This window comes from Umbelopsis ramanniana (genome assembly GCF_025399195.1).
Source record: "Umbelopsis ramanniana AG unplaced genomic scaffold K450scaffold_45, whole genome shotgun sequence".
In the NCBI taxonomy this organism is placed as follows: domain Eukaryota; kingdom Fungi; phylum Mucoromycota; class Umbelopsidomycetes; order Umbelopsidales; family Umbelopsidaceae; genus Umbelopsis; species Umbelopsis ramanniana.
The window spans coordinates 17,430-42,345 of NW_026252131.1; the positions used below are offsets into that span (position 1 = coordinate 17,430).

Here is a 24,916-nt window from a genome sequence, read left to right on the forward strand (position 1 = left end):
AGTATTACCCGCGATTGCTCGAGTTCCAAAAACACAGAATTTAAAATACCGAAAATAGAAGTCGTCTCTGTTTTCCTTTCGTTTTTGCACATTTTGAGGATGGAAGTGAAGCCAACGATAATTAGGGCCCTTAAAGCTCTTGTTACCGGCTATATTATTCTCTCTTTATTCTACTCTGCACATCACCTTTTCTCAGTCTATCGTGGCTCCTCCACTCCCGCACCTTCTGTCTCTCTATCTACGAAAGCGTCAATCGACATATATTCATCGTTAAAAAAAGGTCAATATGGTCCTCAACGAGTAAAATGGACCAACCCAGAAGGTAATTTCCTGGCACATTCATGCGATTTTTTGGTTAGATCAAAGCATCTTAACTTACAAATCCGCGTCATCCAGGCATCACGGACCATATGCCCGAGGACTTCATGCTGACCAAAGTGTTTTCTGACGCTATGGGCCCATGCAAGGTCATCCCATATTACTTCCGAGCCAACGAAGAGGCGGATTCTGAAGAAGTCACCATTGCTACCCTTGTCACTCATAATCGTTTAGCTGTACTGAGTCGTCTAGCCACGCGATACAAAGGTAAATGATTTACCCTTATGTTCTGATGCAGCCCCACCTCCTTATTTACAATTCAATTAACTGTACCTCCTCTTAGGACCTATTTCGGCTGCCATTCACATTAATGATGACGAAACCCGAGACATGATTTTAAACGACTTGCATGCCATGTATGAATCCAATCCAGATGTCCAAAACCATGTGGATGTTCACTTGATTGTCGACAGGTTCGATAGACAGTTCAATATGTGGCGAAATGTGGCAAAATTCTTTGCTCGTACAGAATATCTTATGATGCTTGACGTCGATTTCCACCTTTGCACCGATTTCAGAAAATCCATCCGAGCAAACCCTCGCATCATGGACAAGCTCCGAACTGGCACTGCAGCACTCGTTGTACCAGCGTTTGAATTCATCGAACAAAAGGATGGTCAGGATTGGAAAACTTTCCCTACTGATAAGCAGCAGCTTATGGATCTCGTGAAAGCCGAAAAAATCGACATGTTCCACCGTGATTGGCAACGCGGTCACGGAAGCACAAATTACACCAAGTGGTATGAGAGTGGTGACGAATACGTCGTTACCGACTACAACTACTCTTACGAACCTTATATCATATATAAGAAGGAAGGATCTCCTTGGTGCGATGAAAGATTTATCGGCTATGGTGCCAACAAGGCTGCCTGCTTGTATGAAATTTACTTGTCCGGCATTGACTATTGGATCTTGCCCGACGACTTTTTAATCCATCAGACGCATTATTATTTGGAAGATACTCGTAAGAAAGAGGTAAGTAATTCGGCGGAAATAGATGGATTTTGGCCAAGTATTCATCACTAATGCATCTGTTACTGTAGCGTAAATACAACAAGAAGCTGTACGATAATTTTAGAGAGGAGGTTTGTTTGCGGTACTCTAGAATGATGATCGCAAGTAATCTGTGGTCAACTTCAAGAGCTGATAACGTCAAAGAGGAATGTTCAAAAATCAAGGGTTTTAAGTCGGCTGTGGGTAACCTCAATTAAACAAACTTGTATCTTCCTTTACTTTTGCATTCCCTTCTGGACTCCCTACCCAACTTGCATCTTTTATCTTCCATTGTACTTGTGTTTATTTTGTTCTCTTTCTGGTCCGGTTTTCATGATTCACGTCATTTCTCATTACACTCAATTTTCTTACATAGCTAGTGATGTTTTACGCGCCTTTGTTCCTTACCCCTTGTTGTACTTTATGCCTTTCCTGGTAGTATATTTTCCTCCAAGTGTCAACAGGCGCCTGCATCAATTCCTGCCAAACGTCACTATTGTACCATCCTGATAGAATAAAGCAGTGCGATACGAGATCAAACACAGAATAGCTATTACTTTTGGTGCCATGATCCAGACCCAGAGGATGAACCAACTCCCACATTTTTTATATAAAGTACCTGTACAACCTGTATCACGATCACGAAGTAGTGCAAGTTTATGTACATCTTTTTCCAGTACGACGAAATGTCTACATGAGATTTCATTTCGCTATCTAAACCTCTTGATGTAACTGCTCAAATGGTCGACTATGGTTTGAGTGGGGAGGGGGATTCCCAAAAAAAAAACTAGATTTCTATAGGTATGTTGGCATCGTCGTCAGCGATTTAATTTTTCAAACGGTCCTCCAAAGCAGCACGTCTGTGAGCTATTAAAGATAAAAAACAAGTTAATAAAACCACCCGTCTGACGTATCATCTCTGGAAAAAGTTGGCCACTGTATTTACCCTTAGACTCCTGCACATCTTCCTGAGTAGCATTATAGTCGAGAATATTGGCTTGGTTGAAAGGATTTTCGGGTGACTTTTGGAAATTCTTGTAAATGAGTTGCTCCATTTGCTGCTTACGCAATCCAGGGTGATCTATCTTGAGTTGAGGCATCTCTCTCTCAGTGTAAGCGGCCAATGCAGCCTTGAATCTTCTTTCAGGATGCTTCTCAACCTCCTTGTTCTTGGGTCCGCCAGCGGTACCACCGCCAGGGCCGTCCAAAGACAAGAGATCAATGGCATCATCCAAATTGCTAGCCGAGAATTCTGGGATAACACGTCGAGCCTGAGAGTCGTTATGGACAGCGGAGGCCTTCTTGGCTGCCTTTTTCTGTAAATCGCGAGATTATGTGTTAGGCCACTGCTGAAACGCTGCAAGATTCGTATAATATTCATCCTTACGTCTTCCCCCTTCAAAGGCTTGGTAGGCTTGGTCTTGCCCAACTCCTTCTCTTCCTCAGCCTATATAATGAGATCAGCATATATTTCAACCACAAGCTTATTACCACCAATATTCCACTACGTACCAAAAGTCTGGCAGCCTCAGCTTTCTTTGCTGCAACAGCAGCCTAAATAAATATAGGATAGTTAATGTGCCATTTACTTTGTGAATCAGGCTAATGGATCACGCAGTCAGTTTACCTTCTTCTCGGCGTCTGCATCTTTCTTTGATTTTCCTTTGCTACCACCAGCCCAGTCTTCAGCCTCTCGTTGCTCAGCTTCTTCGTTCTTCTTCTTATCCTTCTGGTTCTGATTGGCAGCCTTGCGTTCGTTAGCAGCCGCTACTTTGGTATTGACTCCGGTTTTCTTGGGCATTGTTCTCGGTAAATTGACTTGAGCGGTTCAGTCATCAAAACTTTCGTAATGGATTACTGTGACTTGCAAAAAGTGCCGCGCATGCTTCTGGAAAATTTAAAAATGATATTTAATCTCGCTTAAGACACTACAGGCTTTGAAACCTGGCTACTTTGCGACATGGACTCTAGCGGTCAATTAGTCTTTCAATCTGGCAAGAAGGGCTCTTCAAGTCCTTGGGATCAACTCTGTAGTGATCCAGAAGGATGGGTATGTTCATTCAGCCTTTCGGTGACTTTTTTATTGCCGGTGGCTATGTATTAATAAGCACTCGTTCATACGCTTTGTAGGGCCCATTCTCGAAAACCAGAACCCCAGACTTTACACCATGCTTTGAAGACTCGTAAGTAGGACTAATAACTTGTACTGTACCTTTTGCTGGCATGTGTACTGAAAGCGGTTCCATTCATAGGGTTGTTATGATGATTCCCGCTGTGTTCTTGATGGTGTTCGGTATCGTCAGATTATGGCAACTGTCAAAGCGTAGCAGTTTGCCTTTGGACATGACCTCCAACTGGCTCTATTTTGCCAAGATGGTAAGCAATTGCCTTATCAATGTGATCTATGGCGACGATATCTAACATACGTACCAACAGTCAGTGCTTGCTCTCTTAACAATTATGACTGTCGCAATGGCAAGCAGGAGCATTATTCTTTCTCCATCTTGGATTGATGATATTCAGATTTTGGATCAGCTTGTTGGTGTCTTTGTTGTGGTGAGTATTGGTTTGATTCTTAGATGCATTGATAACGGCCCCATTGATTGACTTGCTTGTTTGGGTGAAAGATTTTCGTGGTTGCTCTGCATTATCTTGAGTATACTCGCGAACGTATTGCTTCTACTGTGCTTTTGTTCTTTTGGCTTTTGACTATTTCTGCTCAAGCTATCAAAGTTCATACTCTGGTATCTTTGGATGTACACAAATCAGATATCTCCGGATTCGTGCTGTTTGTCACTTCTTTCGCTTTGTCGGTCATCATGTTTGCTCTGGAAAATGTCCCTCGCCCAAAGAGCGAATACATGCTTTTAGATGAAGACGAGGTACGGAGAAATGAGAAATCTTATTTGATTTTATTGGATAATCGGTCCGTGGTATCGGTATTAATTGGTTTTAATCATTAGATGGACTGCCCAGAAGCTACTGCCAATGTTTTCAGCAGATTGACATTTAGCTGGATGACACCTTTGATGAAATTGGGTTACAAGCAACCTCTGATGATGGATGACCTATGGTAAGATCTCGTTGCAGCGGAGGTTGTAAGGCACATGGAAGTGGAGAAATTAACGGCGAATGTTACGTAGGAATTTGAAACCGGAGGATCAAGCGGCTGTTATTAGCGAAAGATTCGAACAAAATTGGGATTTGGAAATGAAGAAGAAGAAGTAAGTTAATTTGATGCGATAGGAAGGGATAAATAACTTGGGTTTAGAGAATTTGCTTTATCTAACTGCCACATGTTTGCCTTAGTCCTTCATTACTTCGTGCATTATGGGCCACTCTTGGTGGACCGTTCCTCTTTGCTGGATTTTTCAAAGCTATGCAAGATTTGCTTCAATTTACACAGCCACTCCTTTTGAGAGAATTGATGGTTTGGGTCAATAGTTACAGCACCAATGAACCACAACCACCTTATCGTGGTACAATTATTGCTGGTATGTCGCTGAAAAAAAGCTTACCAAGATGTTGTTTGTACCTAGTGTACTGATACCGTTATTCTCTTTTAGTTGGCATGTTCCTCACTGCCATCTCTCAGACTATGTTCTTGCATCAATACTTCCAGCTCTGCTTCAGTACTGGTATGCGCATTCGTGCTGCTTTGGTCACTACTATTTACAAGAAGACTATGGTTCTCAGCAACTCTAGCCGTCAAGCTTCCACTGTTGGCGAGGTAGGACCATCGAACAAATATTGTCTTATGGTGATATGTTTACTGTACTGTGCTAATATGAGCTATCCTAGATTGTCAACCACATGAGTGTTGATGCCCAGCGTTTGATGGATTTGTGTACTTACTTCCACATTGTTTGGAGTGGACCTTTCCAGATCGCATTGGCACTTTACTTCTTGTGGCAAACCATGGGTCCAAGTATTTGGGCCGGTGTCGCCGTTTTGATTTTGGCCATTCCATTGAACACCTATTTGGCAAAGAAGATGAGATCATATCAAAAGAAGCAGATGGGTAATAAGGATGCCAGAGTCAAGTTTATGAACGAAATTTTGAACGGTATTCGAGTCATCAAGCTGTACGCTTGGGAAAAATCTTTCTTGAAGAGAATCAGTTACATTCGTAACGACCTGGAATTGGCTATGTTGAAGCGTCTCGGTCTCCTGAACGCTGTCCAGAGTTTCACCTGGGCCTCTATTCCCTTCTTGGTATCCCTCTGTACCTTTGCTGTTTACGTTGCAGTGTCACCTGTACCCCTTACATCGCAAACTGCCTTTGTTGCCATCTCCTTGTTCAACTTGCTGCAATTCCCTCTTACCGTCTTCCCCAACGTCATTAGCTCCACTATCGAAGCAACAGTCTCCCTTTATCGTATCGAAGGTTATCTCGTAGCTGATGAAATTGATCCTAATGCCGTTCAGAGAGAGCCCCTTCCCAACAGCGCTGCCATCGCTGCTGGTACTCCCCTGGTTGAAGTCAAGGACGGAGCTTTCAAATGGAACAAAACCGATGCCGAGCCTACTTTGGAAAATGTTAACTTTGCGGTTAAGAAAGGCGAACTTGCAGCGGTTGTTGGTCGTGTTGGTTCCGGAAAGAGTTCACTTATGAGCGCACTTCTTGGAGATATGCTCAAGACCAGCGGCACCGTTAAAATCCGTGGATCGGTTGCTTATGCTTCCCAACAGGTATGTTAAAATGAAAAGCGACAGTGATAAGTGTGCTTAGAGCATGTTCTTACCACAACATACTTACGCTTTTACTAGCCTTGGATTATGAATTGTTCCCTTCGTGATAACATTACCTTTGGTGCCAAATTTGACCCTGTATTCTATGAAAGTAAGTGGGAGTACGGGAAAAGGGCAGTACGCGCCTTGTTGTCATGACACTAACTAACCAATGACATCTTAGCTGTTTTGGAAGCTTGCTCTTTGAAGGCTGATATCGCCATGCTTACAGCTGGTGACATGACTGAAATCGGTGAAAGAGGTATCAACTTGTCTGGTGGTCAAAAAGCCCGTGTCTCTGTTGCTCGTGCTGTCTATGCTCGCGCTGACATTTATGTCTTTGGTAAGCGTTCGGATTAACAAAAAAAAATGTAGCACTTTTAGCATTATTAACATCTAACACCCTTCCTGTCTTCCCTACTATTAGATGATCCACTTTCTGCTGTTGATGCTCACGTTGGTAAACACATATTTGATCACGTCCTCGGTCCTGACGGTTTGCTCAAGAGCAAAGCTAGAGTCTTGGTCACCCATGGTATTGCCTTCCTTCCAAAGGTTGACAAGCTGTTGATGCTCCGACATGGCAAGATTATTTTGAGTGGAACATATCAAGAACTCATCAGACAAAAGTCTGAACTCTATCAACTTGTTGTCGAATTCGGAAATCAATCTGTCAACCCTCAAGAAGAAGACGAAACTACTTTGATTGCTGATATCGATAGCGTTGAAACTGATGATGAAGGTGAACTCGGAAACTGCGAAGAAAATGCCCCTATTACCAAAACCCTGTCCCATGAAAGCCGTGAACGTCAAAACAGCGTGTCAAGTGCCACCACACTTCGTCGTCCCTCCATGGCCTCACTTCGTAACGTCGGAAAGAAGCAGTCTTTGCTCATTAAGGAACAACTGATGACAGTTGAAGAATCTGCAAAGGGTAGCGTTGACAAATCCGTGTACTGGACTTATGCAAAATCTTGCTCTGCTGTCGGTGTTGCCATGCTTCTCCTGTTCCAGATCATTGCTCAAGGCTCTCAAGTTGGTTCCTCTCTTTGGCTTAAGTACTGGAGTGATCAAAACCAGAAGTCAGGATCTAATGACCGCGTTTGGGTTTACTTGGGTATCTACGCTGCCATCGGTTGGTCCTCAGTCATCTTCACTGTCCTTCAAACTGTTGTTCTCTGGGTTTACTGCGCTATTCGTTCCGCTCGCGTTTTGCATTCCAATATGCTTCACAGTGTGCTTCGCTCCCCCATGTCTTTCTTCGATACCACACCTTTGGGCCGTATCATTAATCGTTTCAGCAAGGACCAGCACACCATTGATGAAATGCTCCCAAGAACTTTCAGTGCCTATTTCCGTGTTCTCTTCAGTGTCATTTCAACTGTTTGCGTTATCTGCTACTCCACACCACCATTCACACTCTTGATTGTCCCTCTGATCTTCGTTTACATGGCTGTCCAACGGTACTATTTGCAAACTTCTCGTGAACTGAAGCGTTTGGACTCCGTATCCAAGTCCCCTATCTACAGTTACTTCCAACAGACTCTCTCTGGAGCTGGTGTCGCCACCGTTCGCGCTTATGAGCAGCAAGAACGCTTTATGCACGAAAACCGCTGCAGATTGGATGAGAACCAAAAGGCTTATTTCCCATCTATTTCTTGCAACCGCTGGCTTGCTGTACGTTTGGAATTCTTGGGTTCTATCATCATCTTTGGTGCTGCCATTTTGGCTGTCGTTGAAGTCGTGTATGGTGGTAACCTTGATGCTGGTCTTGTCGGTCTCAGTGTCTCATATGCACTTGGAACCACTCAAGCTCTTAACTGGGTCATCCGCTCCTTCTGTGAAATTGAAACCAACATCGTCTCGGTTGAACGTGTCAAGGAATATATTGATCTTCCCAGTGAGGCTCCTGAAATCATTGAAACCAACCGTCCTTCTCACATTTGGCCCGAAAAGGGTATGATCGAATATCGAGATTACTCCACTCGCTACCGAGCTGGATTGGACCTTGTCCTCAAAGGCATCTCCTTCAAGGTTGCTCCTAAGGAAAAGGTTGGCATTGTTGGTCGCACTGGTGCTGGTAAATCCTCACTTAGTTTGAGTCTTTTCCGTATCATTGAGGCTGCCTCTGGTAGTATCGTTGTTGATGGTGTGGATATTTCTACTATTGGCCTCCACGATTTGAGGTAATGATTCGCGATTTGCCCTTTTCATTTTTCTCATATAAGCTAATTCATTTGTCATACGTTTTAGATCACGTTTGACCATCATCCCACAAGATCCTGTTCTCTTTGCTGGAACTGTTCGTGATAACTTGGATCCCTTTAACGCTCACGATGATGTTGAAATCTGGCAAGTGCTTGAAAACTCTCACTTGAAGGATCATATTGCTAAGCTTGAGGGCAAGCTCAATGCCGTTGTCTTGGAAGGAGGAGAGAACTTCTCTGTTGGTCAGCGTCAACTGATTTGTCTTGCTCGTGCTCTTCTTCGACGCACTACTGTCCTTGTTTTGGATGAAGCTACTGCTGCTGTAAGTGACATTCTCGTTCTCTATTTGGACTTTCTTGGATGATATTGATTATTAACCTTGTCCTATTTTTATCTAGATCGATGTCGAGACGGATTCCATCATTCAAGAAACTATTAGAAGAGAGTTTGCTGACTGTACCATCTTGACCATTGCACACAGAATCAACACAGTCATGGATTCAGATAAAATCCTTGTGTTAGATAAGGGTATGATTGCTGAGTACGACTCTCCAAAGAACCTCTTGGCCAAACCCGACTCCGTGTTTTATTCCCTGGCCAAGCAAGCTGGCCAAGCAGAGTAATTTACAGTACTTGGTATTTACAGATGTTGGTCGTTTCGGCACATCTATATTGTAAACGTATTACCATTAGACGAGTCTGCAGTGCTGATAGATCTATAAAACTCATTTTTTTTTTCTAAATTCAAAAACGCTCCATTTCTACCTCATGTATGTTTGTAGCGTACAGTCCTTCGATGATGGCCCAGTCACTTGTCATCGTGACACTTATATAATCTTGACTTGCAAACTTCATATGAGCCTCGGAATATTGTTATTCGCACGTCGAGTTGATATTTGTTTGTGAAAATAGTTCATCATTCCCTCGGCACCATGCATGTGTTTGGCCTTATATTAGGTAATCTATAATTTAGAATCAAGGTTCCATCCGGGGTTGACGTTGGCGGAGGAAGCGTCGGCGATTGTTCTTCTAGATGAAGACGCCGGCCACTAACGACTTGTCTTTAAAATGTATGTAAAAGAACCCACTATATTGCTCTATCTACTTTTTACGTTGATTAACCATTTAGTAACAAACGACTGGTGAATACACACACTCAACCAGTGATATTTATCACGACCATAAACTATCGGATGGCATGGAACTCAAAAATTATTTGTGCAACTGCTTTCGACCGAACCATCTTCTTGGAACTCGCGTGGGAGTGCAGACAAGCATATAAAAAGCAGCATTCTGACCTTCAATGCTAGAACATATAACCTTTCATCATGACTTGGAATGTTGCCCGCGAATGGGACGATTCGAAGATCGTTGGAATCAACCGCCTACCCGCTAGAGCAAAGTCTTTTCCCGAAGCCAACCCTAAAGTGGCTGTCGAACGTATCACTGGTAGAGACCAACAATACCCGTTGAACGATATCAACTGCGCTGAAAAGGTCCACTCACTCAATGGATTCTGGGACTTCAAGCTCTATCCTAACCCTCAGTCCGTCGAACCTCACTGGTTCAAAAAAGAAGCAAGCGAATTCTGCAAAATACCAGTTCCTTCTAATTGGGAGATGGTCGGTCATGATATACCCCGCTATACCAATGTAGTCTATCCTTTTGAGATCGTAAACCTTCCCCACGCTCCCGAAAACGATAACCCTATTGGATGCTACAAGCGCAAGGTGGCTATTCCCGAGAGCTGGAGGGTCTCGGACGGTAAGGATCGTGTGATCTTGCATTTTGCTGGTGTCAAGTCTTGCATCTACTTGTGGGTCAACGACCAGTTCATTGGCTTCTCCAAAGACTCTATGACCGCTGCAGAATTCGATATCACCGAGAGCCTGAAGGCAGGTGAGGAGAACGTTATCGCTGCTCAGGTATTCAGATGGTGTGATGGCAGCTATCTTGAAGATCAAGATTTCTGGGATTTGTCGGTAGGTTACCATCTGGCTAGAGATATAAAGATTTGATGTAGCATAATTATTTACAAAGCATGTATAGGGCATCTATCGAGATGTTATTTTGTTCTGTTCTCCAGCAGAAGAAGGCTACTTGACCGACGTACAAGTGGATGGGTTCGCTGATGGAACTCTAAAAGTTCGTACACAACTGTACCGTAACTCTGCCCCCTCTGAACTTACTGTGCGCTTGACATTAAGTGAACTATTCAATAACAAATCAACCGTCCTCTCCGAGTCGTATCCAGTACAATCTCTTCTTCAATCCAAAATCCAGACTGAAGAAGACAAGACCTATGAACTTACTGAGATCGTCAAGACCATTGAAAACATTCAACAATGGACCGGCGAAACTCCTTTCTTGTATAGCTTCACTATTGAGCTTCTCAAGGGCGAAGAATTGTTGGATTGTAGAGCCTGGAGAGTTGGGTAAGTTTTGTTCTGGTGTTTACCAGATTTCCTATATACATGAATTTAACCTCGCTTCTTTCAGTTTCCGCACTGTCTGCATCAGTGAAAACCATCAAATTTGCATCAATGGGCAGCCAGTTGTTTTCAGAGGTGTTAACCGCCATGAGCACAATGCATGGAGAGGTAGATATTTGACTGAAAAGGACATGTTGGAGGATATCCGTCTTTTCCAGCAATACAACGTAAACTCTGTCAGAACCTGCCATTACCCCAACCATCCTAGATGGTATGAACTTTGCGACGAATATGGTATTTACGTTATGGATGAAGTTAACATCGAAACTCATGGACTTGGACCTTTGGGTGACTGGGATCTGATCTCCAACGATGCAGAATGGAAGGACAGCTATGTCGACCGCACCATCCGGATGGTTCAACGTGATAGAAACTTCCCCTCTATTATCATCTGGTCTTTGGGTAACGAAGCTGGCTATGGTCAAAACCAAGAAGCTCAGTATGCTTGGATAAAAGCCTCTGATATTAGTGGAAGACCCGTTCACTATGAAGGACGTCCACCGGATGCCTCTGGAGCCTTCCCTGATAGAATTAACGGCGTAAAGAACCTCCACAAGTACAGCAATTTCGATATCAACTCCAACATGTACTACTCACCTCGAGAAGTCCTTACGGCCACCATTGAAGACCCCGTTCGTCCCGTAGTCTCTGTTGAATTTGCTCACGCCATGGGCAACGGAACTGGTAACTTTAAGGAATATGTTGAACTATGGTATGAAAATCCAAGAACACAGGGAGGCTGGATCTGGGATTGGGTTGATCAAGGTATTGCTCTGGAAGTGAGAGAAAAGAACCCTGGACATAAGTATCATCATCCCAATCCTGATGTTACTCACGACATCTCGAAGGGTAATGGATGCTGGCTCTATGGCGGTGACTTTGGAGAAATGCCTAACGATGCAGACTTTTGTATTAACGGTATGATTGCTCCTGACCGTGTGCCTCACCCTGGATGTCATGAAATGAAGCTTTGCTATTCTCCTATTGCCTTGAAACTCGTCCAAGCCGAACTTCATTACACTATGGTTGAAGTGAACAATCGTTTCGATTTCACAACTGACTTGAGCAAGAAGTTCCAAGTTGTATGGAGCGTCGTGGACGAAACTGGTCATCAAGTTACGTCTGGCACTGTTGGCCTGCCTTCCAATCTACTTCCACGCAACAAGCAACATCTTCTTATCAACCACGCTGATGCCAAGTCATACCTCTACAAAAAGAAATGGGATACTCCCAAACAACTCTTTGTCAATGTCCACATCGTATATACAGCTAATAGCCAATTTGTATCCGAAGGCTCTGAACTTGCTGGCTGGCAATTTGAGATTCCTTTGCAAGAACCAGGTGGTATCATCCGCAATGCATTATACAATCCTATTGATGCAGGAACCCCCACATATGGACAAATCAAAAATTCTGATACTGAAGTCATCTTGGAGGGCGAAGATAAGAACACTTTAGTTACCTTTGACAAGTCCACTGGCAACCTCACTTCCTTTGTCGTGAACGGAGAATCTTTACTCATTGAAGGACCTTCACCTTGCTTTTGGAGAGCGCCGACTGGTAACGATGAAGCGTGTGGCGAAAAGAGCTATGCTACCTTCTGGAGAAAGGCGGGCTTGGACAAATTGAAAGCACAAGATATCTCCGTTGTCGCTCGTACACCTGGTACCGTCCGTGTCACTGGTTCACTCCCTCTCGCAGACCCCGCTGGCACGATTGAATACACTATGGACTACACCCTTGATGCCAAGACCTCAGAGTTGTATTGTTCTGTAGCATACAATGTTAACTACGACAGAGATAGCAATAGGTATCAAGAGCTTACCTTCCCTCGTGTTGGTGTCAGTCTCAAGCTTCCCACCTCCTCCTCTACTAAATTCCGCTACGCTGGCCGTGGTCCATTCGAGAACTACTCAGACAGGAAGGACTCAGCATTCAACGGTATCTATGAAGTGGATATTGCTTCCGACGAAGTCCCATATGTCAGACCTCAGTCTTACGGTAACCGTGAAGATGTTCGATGGATTCAGGTTACTAATAGCGCATCAGGTATTCGAGCTACTGCGACGCAAAGTACTACGTTTTCTGCCTCTGTTCAACCCTACAGCCAAGAAAACCTCACTTCTGCACAGCATCTTGACGAGCTTAAAGTGGATGACTGCGTACATTTGTACATCGATGCGGCCCATTCTGGTGTTGGAGGTGATGACACATGGAACAGACGTATACATAAGCAATACTTGGTTGAGGGCTCAACCTATGGTCTTCATTTCAAGCTCTCAAAGGTTTAAAACAGAACCGTGGGTGCTTGGAGGGAGGGAGTGTCTATATTTTCGATAAATAAAGTGTCTAGTACCTTCAAAAAGATGTGCAAGCGTACTTTTTGCTGTGGTTTCGACTTGAGCAATGATCTGTGAGAATGATTTCTCGAAGCAATATCTACTTTCTTTATTTCTTCTTTTCCCCTTACTTGAAAGAGAGCCGTCGATAACTTGAAAATACACATCAGTCAATAAACTCGCTGAAATGCCTCTGAGCAATTTCACCTGAGTTTTGCGCTTTACTGCTAACTACGGTAAATGTCAACTAGCTAACTTCCTTTGACAATCCAGCAATTTCGTCTGACGAAAGGATACGATCCTACAAACAACAATATTAGGGACACCTTTACGACCATCACTCTAGCAAAAGAAAAATGTTCTTACGTAAACTTGGAATGCAGATATTCTTCCACTGAATCCTTTGCCAATGTAATCGAGCGGTGTAACTAGACCCATTGAAACAGTTCTCGACGTGCGTGGTATGAAGTAAGTGAAATTCGCTAGATACTTTCCATCAAGGTACAGTTTTGATCCAACAGGATAGGCAGCTGAAGTAATGGCAATATCGGCCTTCTTTACCAATGTGGTGTTAAACTGGATACTGTAGGTGTAGTTATCGTTGCTAATTGAGATCTCAGATTGCGAAATCTTGATTGCTCCTTCATCTGAGGATAATATTGTACTAGGATGAGTAGAACTGATATCCAGTGTCATGAAAAGAGTGGAGTTGAATCCTTTCGTTCCAAGGTCAACCTTGACCACAGAAGATTTTCCACTGAATTCAAGCGCCTGTGCAAAGTGCTTGCCTACCCACTTTGCTCCTGAGATTTTTGCGTCATAACGATTACCAGAAGCATCCTTTAGCACGTTTCCATGAGCTCCATCAAAAGTAAAGTTCAAGAGAGTGTCGCTCTTTGAAGAGATTTCTAGTTTTAGATTGACCGGACCTTGAGTGACCGTTTGCACGTTTGAGAAAAAGACTTTGGGGTCCGTAGTGTTCTGACTTCCGTTCCATAGAATCTCAGAAATGGCAGCCATAGTATCCCCTACAATACTGTGAGTTTCCCATCGAGTTGTGGATGGCCCAAGATTATCTATTTTCGTAATCGTAGACGGAGCCATTAATATTGGTTCAACAGCGACGAATTTATACAAACCTAACATTTGACGTACCGAACCAGACTGCGAACATGCCTCCAAGAACATTGTCCAGTTGCTTTTGAGACTCAAGATTGTAGCCCGTGCCGAAAATGGGAGGACTATATTGGGCCAAGTACTGAACACTATCGATTTTGTCACCTCCGCCGCCACTCTGAGATGGAATCGATGAATGAATTGAGTTTGTTATGTTGATGATAGATAGTCCGACAGTTTATACTACTGGCTTTACCTTTGGAACAATGTAAGAAGAAACTGGGCCACCATCGTTTACATTGATTATCTATATAGCGGCATTGTAAGTATATCTATTGAACACTAACAGCAAATACCTGGCTGTTGGCGTGCTTATAGCTAAATCATACCTTGTAACCATTGTTTGTCACATTTTTTGGATTATCTTCCCAGTTTGCCCTATCATTTGTGTTAGCCATTTGGATGACTATCTAAGCATAGTGTATAATAGAACTCACCAGTGACTGATTGTAATGTTGGTATCGATGGATAAGGTCTGGTTCTTGTCAAATTCAATACCGGTTCCCCACACTTGTGGCTTCTTTCCATGCTTTTCCCAAATATATCTTGCAATGGTGTCTACATAATCGCGGAATTGAGCTGCTTGACTTGAAGGATACTCATCGGCACCAATATGAAGAGTCTTTGAGTCAAACCAAGGTGCAAATTCATCCCACACTGACATCATAAAATCATATGTTTCGCTCTTGTTCAGATTCAGGTACGAATTATCAAGAACAGGATAAGAACCAATCTCAGGTTTGAATTGAACCTGTGGAATAATGTATCAAATCATTACTGTGTTAGGACAAAAAATGGCCAAAATTTCCAACACTTACGAATGCAAGTGAATGAGCTGGACTGTCGAACTCTGGGAGTATAGTCAATGCGTTTGCTTTGGCAACTTTTTGTATGGATTGGAACTGTTCCTTGGTGTACCATTCATTCTCTCCACGGGCCAATCCTGAAAGCTTGGGATTATTTGTCTTAAGCCGAAATCCGGCATATTTGGTTTTCCCTACAGCTTGAGCGTTAGCATTTATTCTTCCTCAGAACAGTAGTCCAATCGTCAACTTACAAGTAGGATCAGTAGCATTGGCTAGGAAATCATTATCGTTCAAATGAAGGTGAAAGGTATTGAGCTTGAACCAGCCCATAAACCGAGCATAGTCCTGAAGAAAAGATACTGGGAAGAATTTGCGAGCATCATCCAAGAAAAATCCTCGGATCTGATAAGTTGGCCAATCCTCAATACTGCCAACCGGTAAAGTTCGTTTATTTTTTGACTGGATCATGATTTGTAATAGAGACCGTGTGCCATAGTAGATTCCTCTGGAGGTTTTTCCGGATACGACGATAGAATTGCTGCTGATCTGAAGTATATGACGGTTCAATTCAAAGTTTTTTAACGCATTTAAATGTGCAACCAACATCCTTATATGAGAATTTTATCCTCACCTTCATAGTATATGCTTCGTCACTCGTTTGGTTCGCCTGGTGACCTAGTTGGAGGTATAAATCATCCGGAGCAGGAATACCAATTACCACCTTCAGCGATAGAGAGCTTAAAGCAACGATATCTTCGGCAAGCATATTGGCTACCTGTTTCAAATCCGCCGGATTTTCCATTCTTGAATTTTTATCATTTTCTTGCTTGTAGTTACTTGATACTACAATTCGTGCTCCTGACTTGAGAAGGAACTCCCCCTTTCCTCCAGTCCAGGATTTGAGAGAAGGCACTACGATAGGTTGAGTATTTGTTGATATTACTTGTCCAGCAAACGATACCTGCAGTATGGCCAACAGCCACACGTAGGATGTCAAAAACTTCATATTATGAGGTTCACAACAATCGGTTCTCCGAAACTGAAAGGAGACCCAGGGTCCTTTTATGCAGTGTGAAGCAGCATCTAATCTTTATTCGTGATTCCATTCCCAGGGCAATCAATACAATTTTATTACACTAACCTAGGTTGAAGAGTTGCAGTTAATCGTATATGGTATGGAAAGCAGAATGAAAAAACACAGGCAAGGTCAGCTCTTTCGCAGCTGGCGGAGTCTGCCTGGTCCAGACGCATGTACCCATTTCTTTGAGTTCTTTTTCTTATATTTATAGGTATCATCAAAGATGTATATGCTCTATCCTCTCTGTGCTAACAGGGCAATGGATGAGTATATTTTGTTAAAGCCCGACGCAAGATCAGCAAAGTTTCGCCAAAGTCAGCAGCATTGTATCACAGAAACCTTGAAAACCATGGGCCGGCTATTTAAATGTCCGTAGCAAAAATTTGAAACCATAGCACCTTGGTGTGTTACTGGATTAAATAATATGAACATAACGAGCAATTGATGAGGTTGAAACGAAAACCACGGAAGAAATTATTCCGGAGTTGCCACGCTTTTGCGTTACAGCGGATGATTCATCAAGCTTTGCGTGAATCTCAAACCGTGCCTGCATCAGGTCTTAAACCTTATTCTCGCTATGACCCATCTCACAATCGTAAAGTGGCCGAAGAGTATCCTCGAAAGCTCTCATTCGATTTGAGGATGAATTCTATAAGACAAATTCAATAAAAATGCCTCAAACCTTCGGAGAGGGAAGTAAGGAACACAAGTAATGATGATTCTGTACGACTGCTGAATTTTTTGTGCAGTCCTGGAAGTTATCGTTGCATCGTACCCGCTTCCGGTGGGACAAAGCATTCTTTCTTCAAGTTTTGTTTCACCGCTCACTTCGTTTGCAATAGCATTCTCTTTGGAATATGGTTGCTAAACAAGACTCCAATAGCCATGTTACTGTCCTTATCGTGGGTGCCGGACCCGCTGGAGCATTCCTCGCCAGCAATCTCGCAAGGCTGGGATTGCAGTTTCGACTCATAGGTAGGTAGTCTGGCCCTTCCTCAACATGTCAGTTGCCCATTACTAAATCACCCTTTAGATAAGCTTAAGGTTCACACTACTGGAAGAGCTATTGGTGTTGTGGCTCGCACTCTAGAAGTTCTTGAGCAAGTCATCGGTCCCGAGATTACACACAATCTGGTGAACAATGGTCATCAAGTGACAGAGCAAGGATTTTGGAGAAATGGCAAACTCACTAAGAAGACAGAAAGTTGGGATTGCGACTCACTTTATAATTATGTGAGTGTGTGGAAAAGCCAAATCTACTATTACGGTCATGTTCTAGCCAACTAACATTTTTGGCAGTACTTAATTCATCCTCAATTAGGCATTGAGGATGCCCTTCAAAAGGACATTCAAAAGTTTGGTCAAGAGGTCGAATTTGGCGTTCGTTTGGTCGATGTGTCAGTGCCCACAGATCCTGAAGAACCCATCCTCTGTACATTGAAGCATGAAGAAACCGGAGAATTGGAATACATGACTTGCAAGTACCTGATAGGAGCTGACGGTGCGCACAGTTTTGTACGAAGATCCATGGGCATCACCACTCTTGGTGATACACCTAACATGGTTTGGGGCATTGTTGATGCTGTTGTGAAGACTGATTTTGAAGCAATTGATCAATCAAAGTAAGTGGTAGTTTATGGTATATCTGCAAGCTTCTAAAAACACTGACTAAGCGTTGTTTGAACAGTATTCTCTACACCGACAAAGGCACTGCAGTTGCCTTCCACTGGGGCAATGGAATTACCCGTTTAGCCATGGTAAGTTATTTCCCCGTGTGCATCTTTCGGCAATTGGCCTGTCTGATAAAAACCGTTCCTCATCACAAAATCGTTTTCCAGTACTTGGGTAGCCCGGAGCTTGCCAAGGATGTTGCCAACTACCGAGATATCAGAAACTATCTCAGTATAGATCAATTTATCGAAAAAATTTCTACTGCGTACTCTGATAGTGGATTTAACCTCGAGATAGGAGAGGTTAAATGGTTTAGCATCTTCAAGATTCAAGAAAAAATATCTGCTGACTGGTTCGCAGCGGATGGACGAGTTATCTTAGTAGGTGATGCTTGCCACACACATTCTCCAGGAGGTGGCCTCGGTATGCAAGCAGGTATGACTTTTATTAAAACATGACAAGTGATCCAAGCGAACCATAACACTAACAATGACTGCTGTATGACACAATTAGGCATCATGGACTCCTTCAACTTGGCTTGGAAATTAAAACTTATGGAAAGCGGCCTCGCGGACAAATCCATTCTCAACACCTACATGCAAGAACGTAGAGAAGTTGCTGAACAGGTACGCATGCATACTCCATTTTTTCTTTTGATGCTCCTTCTCTTTAACTTTTTGCGTTTTCAATGTGCAGTTTATTGAAACAAGTGCCAAAATTATTCGTGTCATGTCAAATATGACCCCGGCCAACACCTCACCTGGCCTAAACTCATCCTATGAGAAGGAACTGGCTCTACTTTACAAACGAAATGGTGCCAATATCACTGTTGGCCCATCATACAATGCTAACGAACTCTGCTGGGATGGAAGCGGTGCGATCGAAAGAAACTACGCCTTTTGGAAATCAGCTACTACGGTTCGTCCTGGTCAACGTGCTCCCGATGTGTTTGACGTGCGTCAATACAACCTTAAGAGCCAAAAGAAATCTGACCCACTACGCTTGTTCACCATCACAAAATACCCCGGCATCTTTAATATTATGGTTTTCACAAACGACTTAAATGATGAGGTTCAATATAACCTATCAAGCTGGTCTGCTCATTTGGAGGAATCAGATGCTTTTTATACCAAGTACAAATACAAGCGAGGCGACTTGTTTGCCTTCCATACTGTGACTACCGCTGACGTTTCTGTCATCGAAAACACCAGCGACCAAGTCAATCGATTTTTGAGCACTCATTCTACCGTTATTCTCGACCGTGAAAACCAAGATGACTCGAGTACTGGTGGACAGGCAATGTACGGAAGTACCTTCTTGACGGCTGCTGAACAGAGGGAACAAACTGCTCATGCCAAGTACGGCATTCCCAGCGACGAGAGTGGTGTCATTGTTGTCCTCAGACCTGACGGATACATTGCCTGTGTTGTTTGTCTTGAAGACTGGGCTCATCTTGACGAGTACTTTGATGGAATTTTGGGAGGCAACCCGTTTGCCTCTGCAAATGAAGACCCCCTTTATTAATTATCACACACCTCCTCTAGACCTGCTGGGATGATCACTGATGGAATTTAACGAAGGATCACTGTTGTATCCTAGTTCTGTGAGTGATCATCCTCAAGGCCGGTCAAAAAGTCATAGATACCGTTTTGAGACATGCATTTTGCTCTTATAATAAATATTCTCCATAAAAAAACTGTCAATGAAATGTCGAAAAGTATTGAACCTCACCTTTCCCCTTGCCAATGCATGCTCACCGTTGGTCTGTACCTCTCTCTCTCAAAGCGCACTACGTATCAATAGCTTTCGGTATTGACTTCTTAGTCCAACGCACTCCATGTCCTTATTCATCGCTTCTCTAAACTAGCAAGCATGAATATTCCAGTAGCATGTAGAGGTCGAGCGTTGAAATCTCATCTAGCTGCTATATAAGTCACAAGTCGTTGAAAAAAATCACAGCAAAGTGTTTAGACCTTGCCAATCATGTTTGCTTTACCGAAGAATCAAAAGCTTTAGTCTCACGCGCATACCTGGTCCATATGTCTCTTGCCGTTTCGTTTATAAACCACTTTCAGTAATACTTTTTATAATGAAACAGCCACTCATTCATCACGACGAACAGTCCAGTTGAAGAAAGTGCCGCAGTGTGTCAAACTCACCATAGACAGGCTCTCGGTGGATGTCATCTTAGGAGACTGCAGTGGATAGAAACTGCCATAGTGTTGTTGACATTTAAAAGCAGAGGTCCATCTGGGCCAATATTATGCTAAGAAGTATCCCTTTCTATAGGTTGCTTGATCAGGAAGGTTTGAAGTGGGAATATAGTAAACATTGGCTACCAATGTGATAATAAACCTGATCCAGAAGTTGACTACCATGCGTTCTTTAATCATCTTCAAAAAAGGCAGCGATACAGTCCCATTAAGCCTGTTAAATTGAAGAATTGTAGTAAATATTTGCTTGGGTGGCAAGGCTCATACAACGAAGTCAAAGCACACCATTCGAATGAAAATCTCTCTGCTAACACCTGAAGCAAATCTTTACGTGTTCTTCTTTTTGATCTTTTCCTCCACCAGCCTCGACTTTTTCCGTGATATTCTTTCATGTTACATCCTGCTACTATCACTTAATTGAGCAGAACGAAAAGAAGTTAGCCAACTAAAATGTTTGCCACAAACAAAATAAGCTTTCTCATAATCGACACGTGTACCTTACTCCAGTGCGGGGACCTTATTGCGATTATACTGGCTACCATACACACGAAGAAACTCAAATTTGAAATAGTAATTCTGACTATCGTTATCAAAGAGCTGAAAGGACAAGAGCTTTTTGTGCAAGATGAATCCTTTGTAATTCGCACCTGCATTTGTACTAATATGAAGTAGTATAACAGGACAGACCTCAAAAAGCTAGATGCATATCTCTCTTCGGCAAACCAACCCACATTACAAAACGTGCACAACACCACTTGCTAAACAAGCTACCGTAATTATTTCCTTCCTGGAAAAATGCCGTGCAAAGAAATAGAACTTACGTTACCAAGGCAAATTTGAAACAAAACACTATCCTACACAGGTCCGTCACCTCTTCTTAGCACATACTTTTCTCAATTAAATGACACATAAACACTAATGATCTGTTCTGCTAGGTTGCCAACGACTTGCTCTTAGACTGCTTACTGTGCGTATCGCTTTTTCTTCATGGAATCAGTCATTCAAGCTTGGTGTTAATCTTTATATATGTCCTCTGAAATGCTAGGTACTATCACGAAAGTATGACGATAATGCCACCTTAATTTCTCATGATTGGGAGCTCTGCTGCAAAGCCAATGTAGTTAAAATAAACTATATCAAACCAGACGGATCACCATAAATGGCGTGGGTTGTTGCATGCTTGCCAAGTTGATCTAAAATTTCTCTTACTTCCTACCCGATCATTGACACGAAAAAATGTGCTATCAGATGCTGAAAAACAAAAGCTAATATACGGGCCAATGATTGACTGCAATCTTGGTGTTAGAAACATGTACTGGATGTAATGACAGTACTCATGCTTGCCTCAAATGTGATGCATTCAATATGCAGGGTATTAAGGGGCAGCGGAGCAGCTTGTATTTAGCGATCTAAACATCTCTTCAACCATCATGTCGTGAGCCATCCTGGCAATTGTATATAAAGTTTTTGTTTTCCACCTTTAATACTGTTCATTCCTTGAGTATTCACAACAACCTATCGGTATGTTAAATTAGTAATAAATACTTGCTTAACATCATACTCGAGCCACTAAAAACGACCATCACGATGACTTATGCTGGCTTTTACTGGTTGTTTATTCTTAGGCAATTGACAGTCTATGCTGTATGACTTTTCAAATGTTAGCCAACATTTGATGTCTCAATCCGACCACCCTCAATTAGAGTAAATTGAATCTATAATGGGAGTCTGATAAACATCCATCATTTTCGGACATGTAAATAAAATTGGCGATCCCTTTCGGCAATCCTCCCCATTACCTCAAGAATGCGAAGGTCTCTTGCTAACATCTCATATATTCTGTAAAATAATATTTTTTCTTGCAGATGGGGCGCTGACCAAATTGGAAGATGCTATACATCTTGTGGTGAGGTAGTGTAAGTGTTGCCGCCAAGTACTGCTGGTGCCATTAAATATGTCAATATCTGCTCGGGTTTAACATATGCCGCACTGCTATAGTAAACCCATTGAAACATCACCTGCACTTTCTACACTTTCTTTCTCGTCCTTGGTATAGCTCTGTTTGATATAATGTCAATGTAAGTGTACAACTGCATCCGACATTTATCTGGAACTATGTTAAAAATTTCTTCCCCTAATACAAGCCGATAGGGTCCTATATAATCACAGCAGGCCCGCCAGGACTCCATCTGAGCGATTTAATTTCTCGCTTTATTCTCTCTCTTTTTGAATTTTACATTTTCTTTGTAACTTTAGAATTGCGCTGATTGTACGAGACGGAACCTTTGTGATGGATTATTCGGGACTGACGATCATTGCTAGAGGAATATCGGATATACAAAGAAACTAGTTAGCCTTGTCTTCGAAGTCTTTATTCACACTTGCCTTAATGCAATTTGCAATTAAACTTAATCTATCACGGGTACAAAAGTTGCATTATAAAACTGAAAAACTGCATCCCTACCAACAGGAGTAGTGTACCCTGATCCCCTCGACATTTTCTACTTTCACGAGCGATGAAGTCTGTCACCTATGGGCGATGTCAAATAGAGATATTAGATCAATTTATAAAAAGTTGATCTTAGCGAAAAAAAATGATGGCTCACTTACTAGTGTATCAAAACATCCTCTTCCACACTTCTCAAAACATTAGTAACGGTAAGAGGAGACTATTTACATACGTTTATGGAATTGATAGTCATGAGATCTTAACCAAGCTTAGGAGTCTCCTGTGCCTAGGTTTTGACCAGGTCATGAAAAATAATGCAGTTTACTAACTGATGTGAATAATAGGGTTCAAGCCACACCTTGGATGGAAGAGTGCCCATGCTTGAAATGAGCAAATTAAACTTGTTTGCGGGGTGGGTGAGGCGTTTAACCCTTTTTTCGGAATAACCTTGAAAATTCATTTATACAAATCGATAATGTATCAATGGAAGCATTTAGACGTATTTAAAGAATAAGTAAATTTTTTAAAATTACTTGTAATCAAACGCCATAATGTTACAGATTACTTCAATTGTGTTGGCTCTGTGCCTGCTTCAGTATGCTGAAGCAGGCAAATTTATAACGGTACCATTCAGAAACTGTACCGTAACCTCGCCTCAGTCATTTAGAGAGCGACTTGAAGAAGACCGCAATGCTTTATCCTGTGTAGCTGTAACACCGTTATCAAAATTAAATAGTGGACTTCCTTTCTGTGAATGTACCTACGATGGAGAAGGTACAATCACCAAGGTAACAAAATGAAAAGAAAAAGTGAAATATATCGTGACCCTCTATCAAAGCACTAATGATTGGACCATACTTTTCATTCTATTTATCAATAGCTTTTAGAATTCAATGCAATTGTCTTTGGTGATTTCACCACGTTTGGCGGTCAAGATATTCTGGGCAGATTAGCTGTACAAGGAAACTTCAATGCTCCCAATTACGTCGTGAATGCAAATACCCAGCCAACGTGCTATGGAGAGAACACAGTACCTTGGGACGAGCTGGCTCTGGCCGTAGGTGGCGACATTCTTTCTATTGACACAGATGTTCATGGCCACTGGTGGACTGGAGGCAGTGGCGCGGGACTTCAGCTTAACGAAGGATGCGATTCGCCTGCGAATGTCGACACACCGTTCCCTTTCGATGCCGTTCGCAGCGACGTGCTTACCCTGAGTCAGAAAATGGCTACGCAAGTACCCGATCTCCTTTTGCAGGAAGATGGCGACCTAACCTACTACGAGGATTTATCAACCAATTGTTATCACGTCATGACCCTAACGCCCTGTCAGCTAAACCCCCTGATTTGTCTTCTTCTTGCCCAACATTCAAGTCCGAAAGCCATTTTGCTCGGCATAGGAAATTGGAATGGTCCCAGTGACCCATATCCAACGGATGGAAAGACTGTGATTATCAATGTGCCAGTCTATGACGGAACTACCTACGAGATTAGTACCAATCAACCCAGTCAAGGAGCTAATTCATGCAAAATTATTTGGAACTTCTATCCGGTTGATGCAACCGGCGCTTACCTTTCTACAGGAAGCTTTACTATTATTAGACACACTGGATCTCCATTTACAGGAGTAGTCATTGCACCATTGGGAGATATCATTGATGGCTCTTCAAGTGTCTTTGAGGGCAGATTCTACGCAAAATCGTATATGTGGGAGCACCTCAATGGTGTCGAAATCCACGATACCCCGCCATGCGATAATTACCACTTTTGCTTACCTGATGTACAGTCAACATCGGCTACAGGTAGACCGACTAATGTTGTTCCTAACGTTGTCAGCTCGACTGTTCAGCCTTCAATTACTACCGTTAGCAGCAGCATTCAAACTCTGACTGCTTCTGTGCCATTTAGCTCCGGCAGTATAAGTTTTGATTCAAGTGAAGGCGTTGTCAGATCCACAACGACTGCACCTGCTCCCGTGACAACCAACGATGCCAACAATCACCATACCCACACTGATAACGACAATGACTACCATCATGACTGGCATCATAAGGACAAGGATGATGATAAAGACTGGCACAAAAAGGATGACGACAAGGACTGGCACAAGAAGGATGGTGACAAGGATCACGACAAGGGCTATTACAAGGAAGGGCACCATAAGGACTATTATGGTGGAAAATATTGAGAGGCGGTTGAAAAAGGTCTCTTTTGCAATTTATAGAATGATAAAAAGTCCTGTCATAGAGTTTTAGTTCATTCTAAACCAGTAATTAAAGCAAATAAACGCTTTGCTACAGTAGCTGCACTTACAGTATGCAATGTATTCGCGGGGGTCAACGATATCTCTGTCATTGAGAGTATGTTTCCCTTGCACAGACA

At 42.6% G+C, this 24,916-nt stretch overlaps 7 protein-coding genes across 7 annotated transcripts; 5 read left to right on the forward strand and 2 right to left on the reverse strand.

The window, feature by feature from the left end:
* Nucleotides 1-29: 29 nt before the first annotated feature.
* Nucleotides 30-1,674, forward strand: K450DRAFT_249994 (uncharacterized protein). Its single transcript, XM_051590492.1, has 3 exons — nt 30-585; nt 662-1,353; nt 1,422-1,674. The coding sequence occupies exons 1-3, from the start codon at nt 411-413 to the stop codon at nt 1,587-1,589; spliced, it is 1,035 nt and encodes a 344-aa protein (XP_051442791.1). The 5' UTR covers nt 30-410; the 3' UTR covers nt 1,590-1,674.
* A 411-nt stretch (nt 1,675-2,085) lies between these two features.
* Nucleotides 2,086-3,192, reverse strand: K450DRAFT_249996 (uncharacterized protein). The gene is made up of 5 exons (XM_051590493.1): nt 2,999-3,192; nt 2,899-2,925; nt 2,759-2,806; nt 2,318-2,687; nt 2,086-2,238 (listed from the first exon to the last, which is right to left on the reverse strand). The coding sequence occupies exons 1-5, from the start codon at nt 3,170-3,172 to the stop codon at nt 2,198-2,200; spliced, it is 660 nt and encodes a 219-aa protein (XP_051442792.1). The 5' UTR covers nt 3,173-3,192; the 3' UTR covers nt 2,086-2,197.
* A 107-nt stretch (nt 3,193-3,299) lies between these two features.
* On the forward strand, nt 3,300-9,079 carry K450DRAFT_250003 (uncharacterized protein). Its single transcript, XM_051590494.1, has 15 exons — nt 3,300-3,421; nt 3,502-3,554; nt 3,624-3,747; nt 3,808-3,927; nt 3,999-4,253; nt 4,335-4,444; nt 4,515-4,595; nt 4,681-4,865; nt 4,938-5,101; nt 5,173-6,063; nt 6,142-6,214; nt 6,287-6,445; nt 6,530-8,288; nt 8,356-8,632; nt 8,709-9,079. The coding sequence occupies exons 1-15, from the start codon at nt 3,332-3,334 to the stop codon at nt 8,931-8,933; spliced, it is 4,566 nt and encodes a 1,521-aa protein (XP_051442793.1). The 5' UTR covers nt 3,300-3,331; the 3' UTR covers nt 8,934-9,079.
* A 282-nt stretch (nt 9,080-9,361) lies between these two features.
* Nucleotides 9,362-13,422, forward strand: K450DRAFT_301609 (uncharacterized protein). The gene is made up of 4 exons (XM_051593751.1): nt 9,362-9,380; nt 9,475-10,292; nt 10,360-10,745; nt 10,810-13,422. Exons 2-4 carry the CDS (start codon nt 9,639-9,641, stop codon nt 13,091-13,093), a joined length of 3,324 nt encoding a protein of 1,107 aa, XP_051442794.1. The 5' UTR covers nt 9,362-9,380; nt 9,475-9,638; the 3' UTR covers nt 13,094-13,422.
* K450DRAFT_282250 (uncharacterized protein) lies at nt 13,242-16,129 on the reverse strand (the record flags this gene model as incomplete). Its single annotated transcript, XM_051593426.1, has 9 exons — nt 13,242-13,442; nt 13,508-14,217; nt 14,297-14,435; nt 14,514-14,564; nt 14,647-14,695; nt 14,755-15,068; nt 15,136-15,314; nt 15,375-15,669; nt 15,755-16,129. The coding sequence occupies 9 exons, from the start codon at nt 16,127-16,129 to the stop codon at nt 13,389-13,391; spliced, it is 2,166 nt and encodes a 721-aa protein (XP_051442795.1). The 3' UTR covers nt 13,242-13,388.
* Nucleotides 16,130-16,996: 867 nt separating this feature from the next.
* On the forward strand, nt 16,997-19,580 carry K450DRAFT_250014 (uncharacterized protein). The gene is made up of 7 exons (XM_051590495.1): nt 16,997-17,176; nt 17,235-17,434; nt 17,501-17,823; nt 17,889-17,958; nt 18,040-18,307; nt 18,386-18,498; nt 18,569-19,580. Exons 1-7 carry the CDS (start codon nt 17,059-17,061, stop codon nt 19,394-19,396), a joined length of 1,920 nt encoding a protein of 639 aa, XP_051442796.1. The 5' UTR covers nt 16,997-17,058; the 3' UTR covers nt 19,397-19,580.
* A 3,495-nt stretch (nt 19,581-23,075) lies between these two features.
* On the forward strand, nt 23,076-24,843 carry K450DRAFT_282252 (uncharacterized protein). The gene is made up of 2 exons (XM_051593427.1): nt 23,076-23,322; nt 23,415-24,843. Exons 1-2 carry the CDS (start codon nt 23,086-23,088, stop codon nt 24,720-24,722), a joined length of 1,545 nt encoding a protein of 514 aa, XP_051442797.1. The 5' UTR covers nt 23,076-23,085; the 3' UTR covers nt 24,723-24,843.
* The last annotated feature ends 73 nt before the right edge of the window (nt 24,844-24,916 follow it).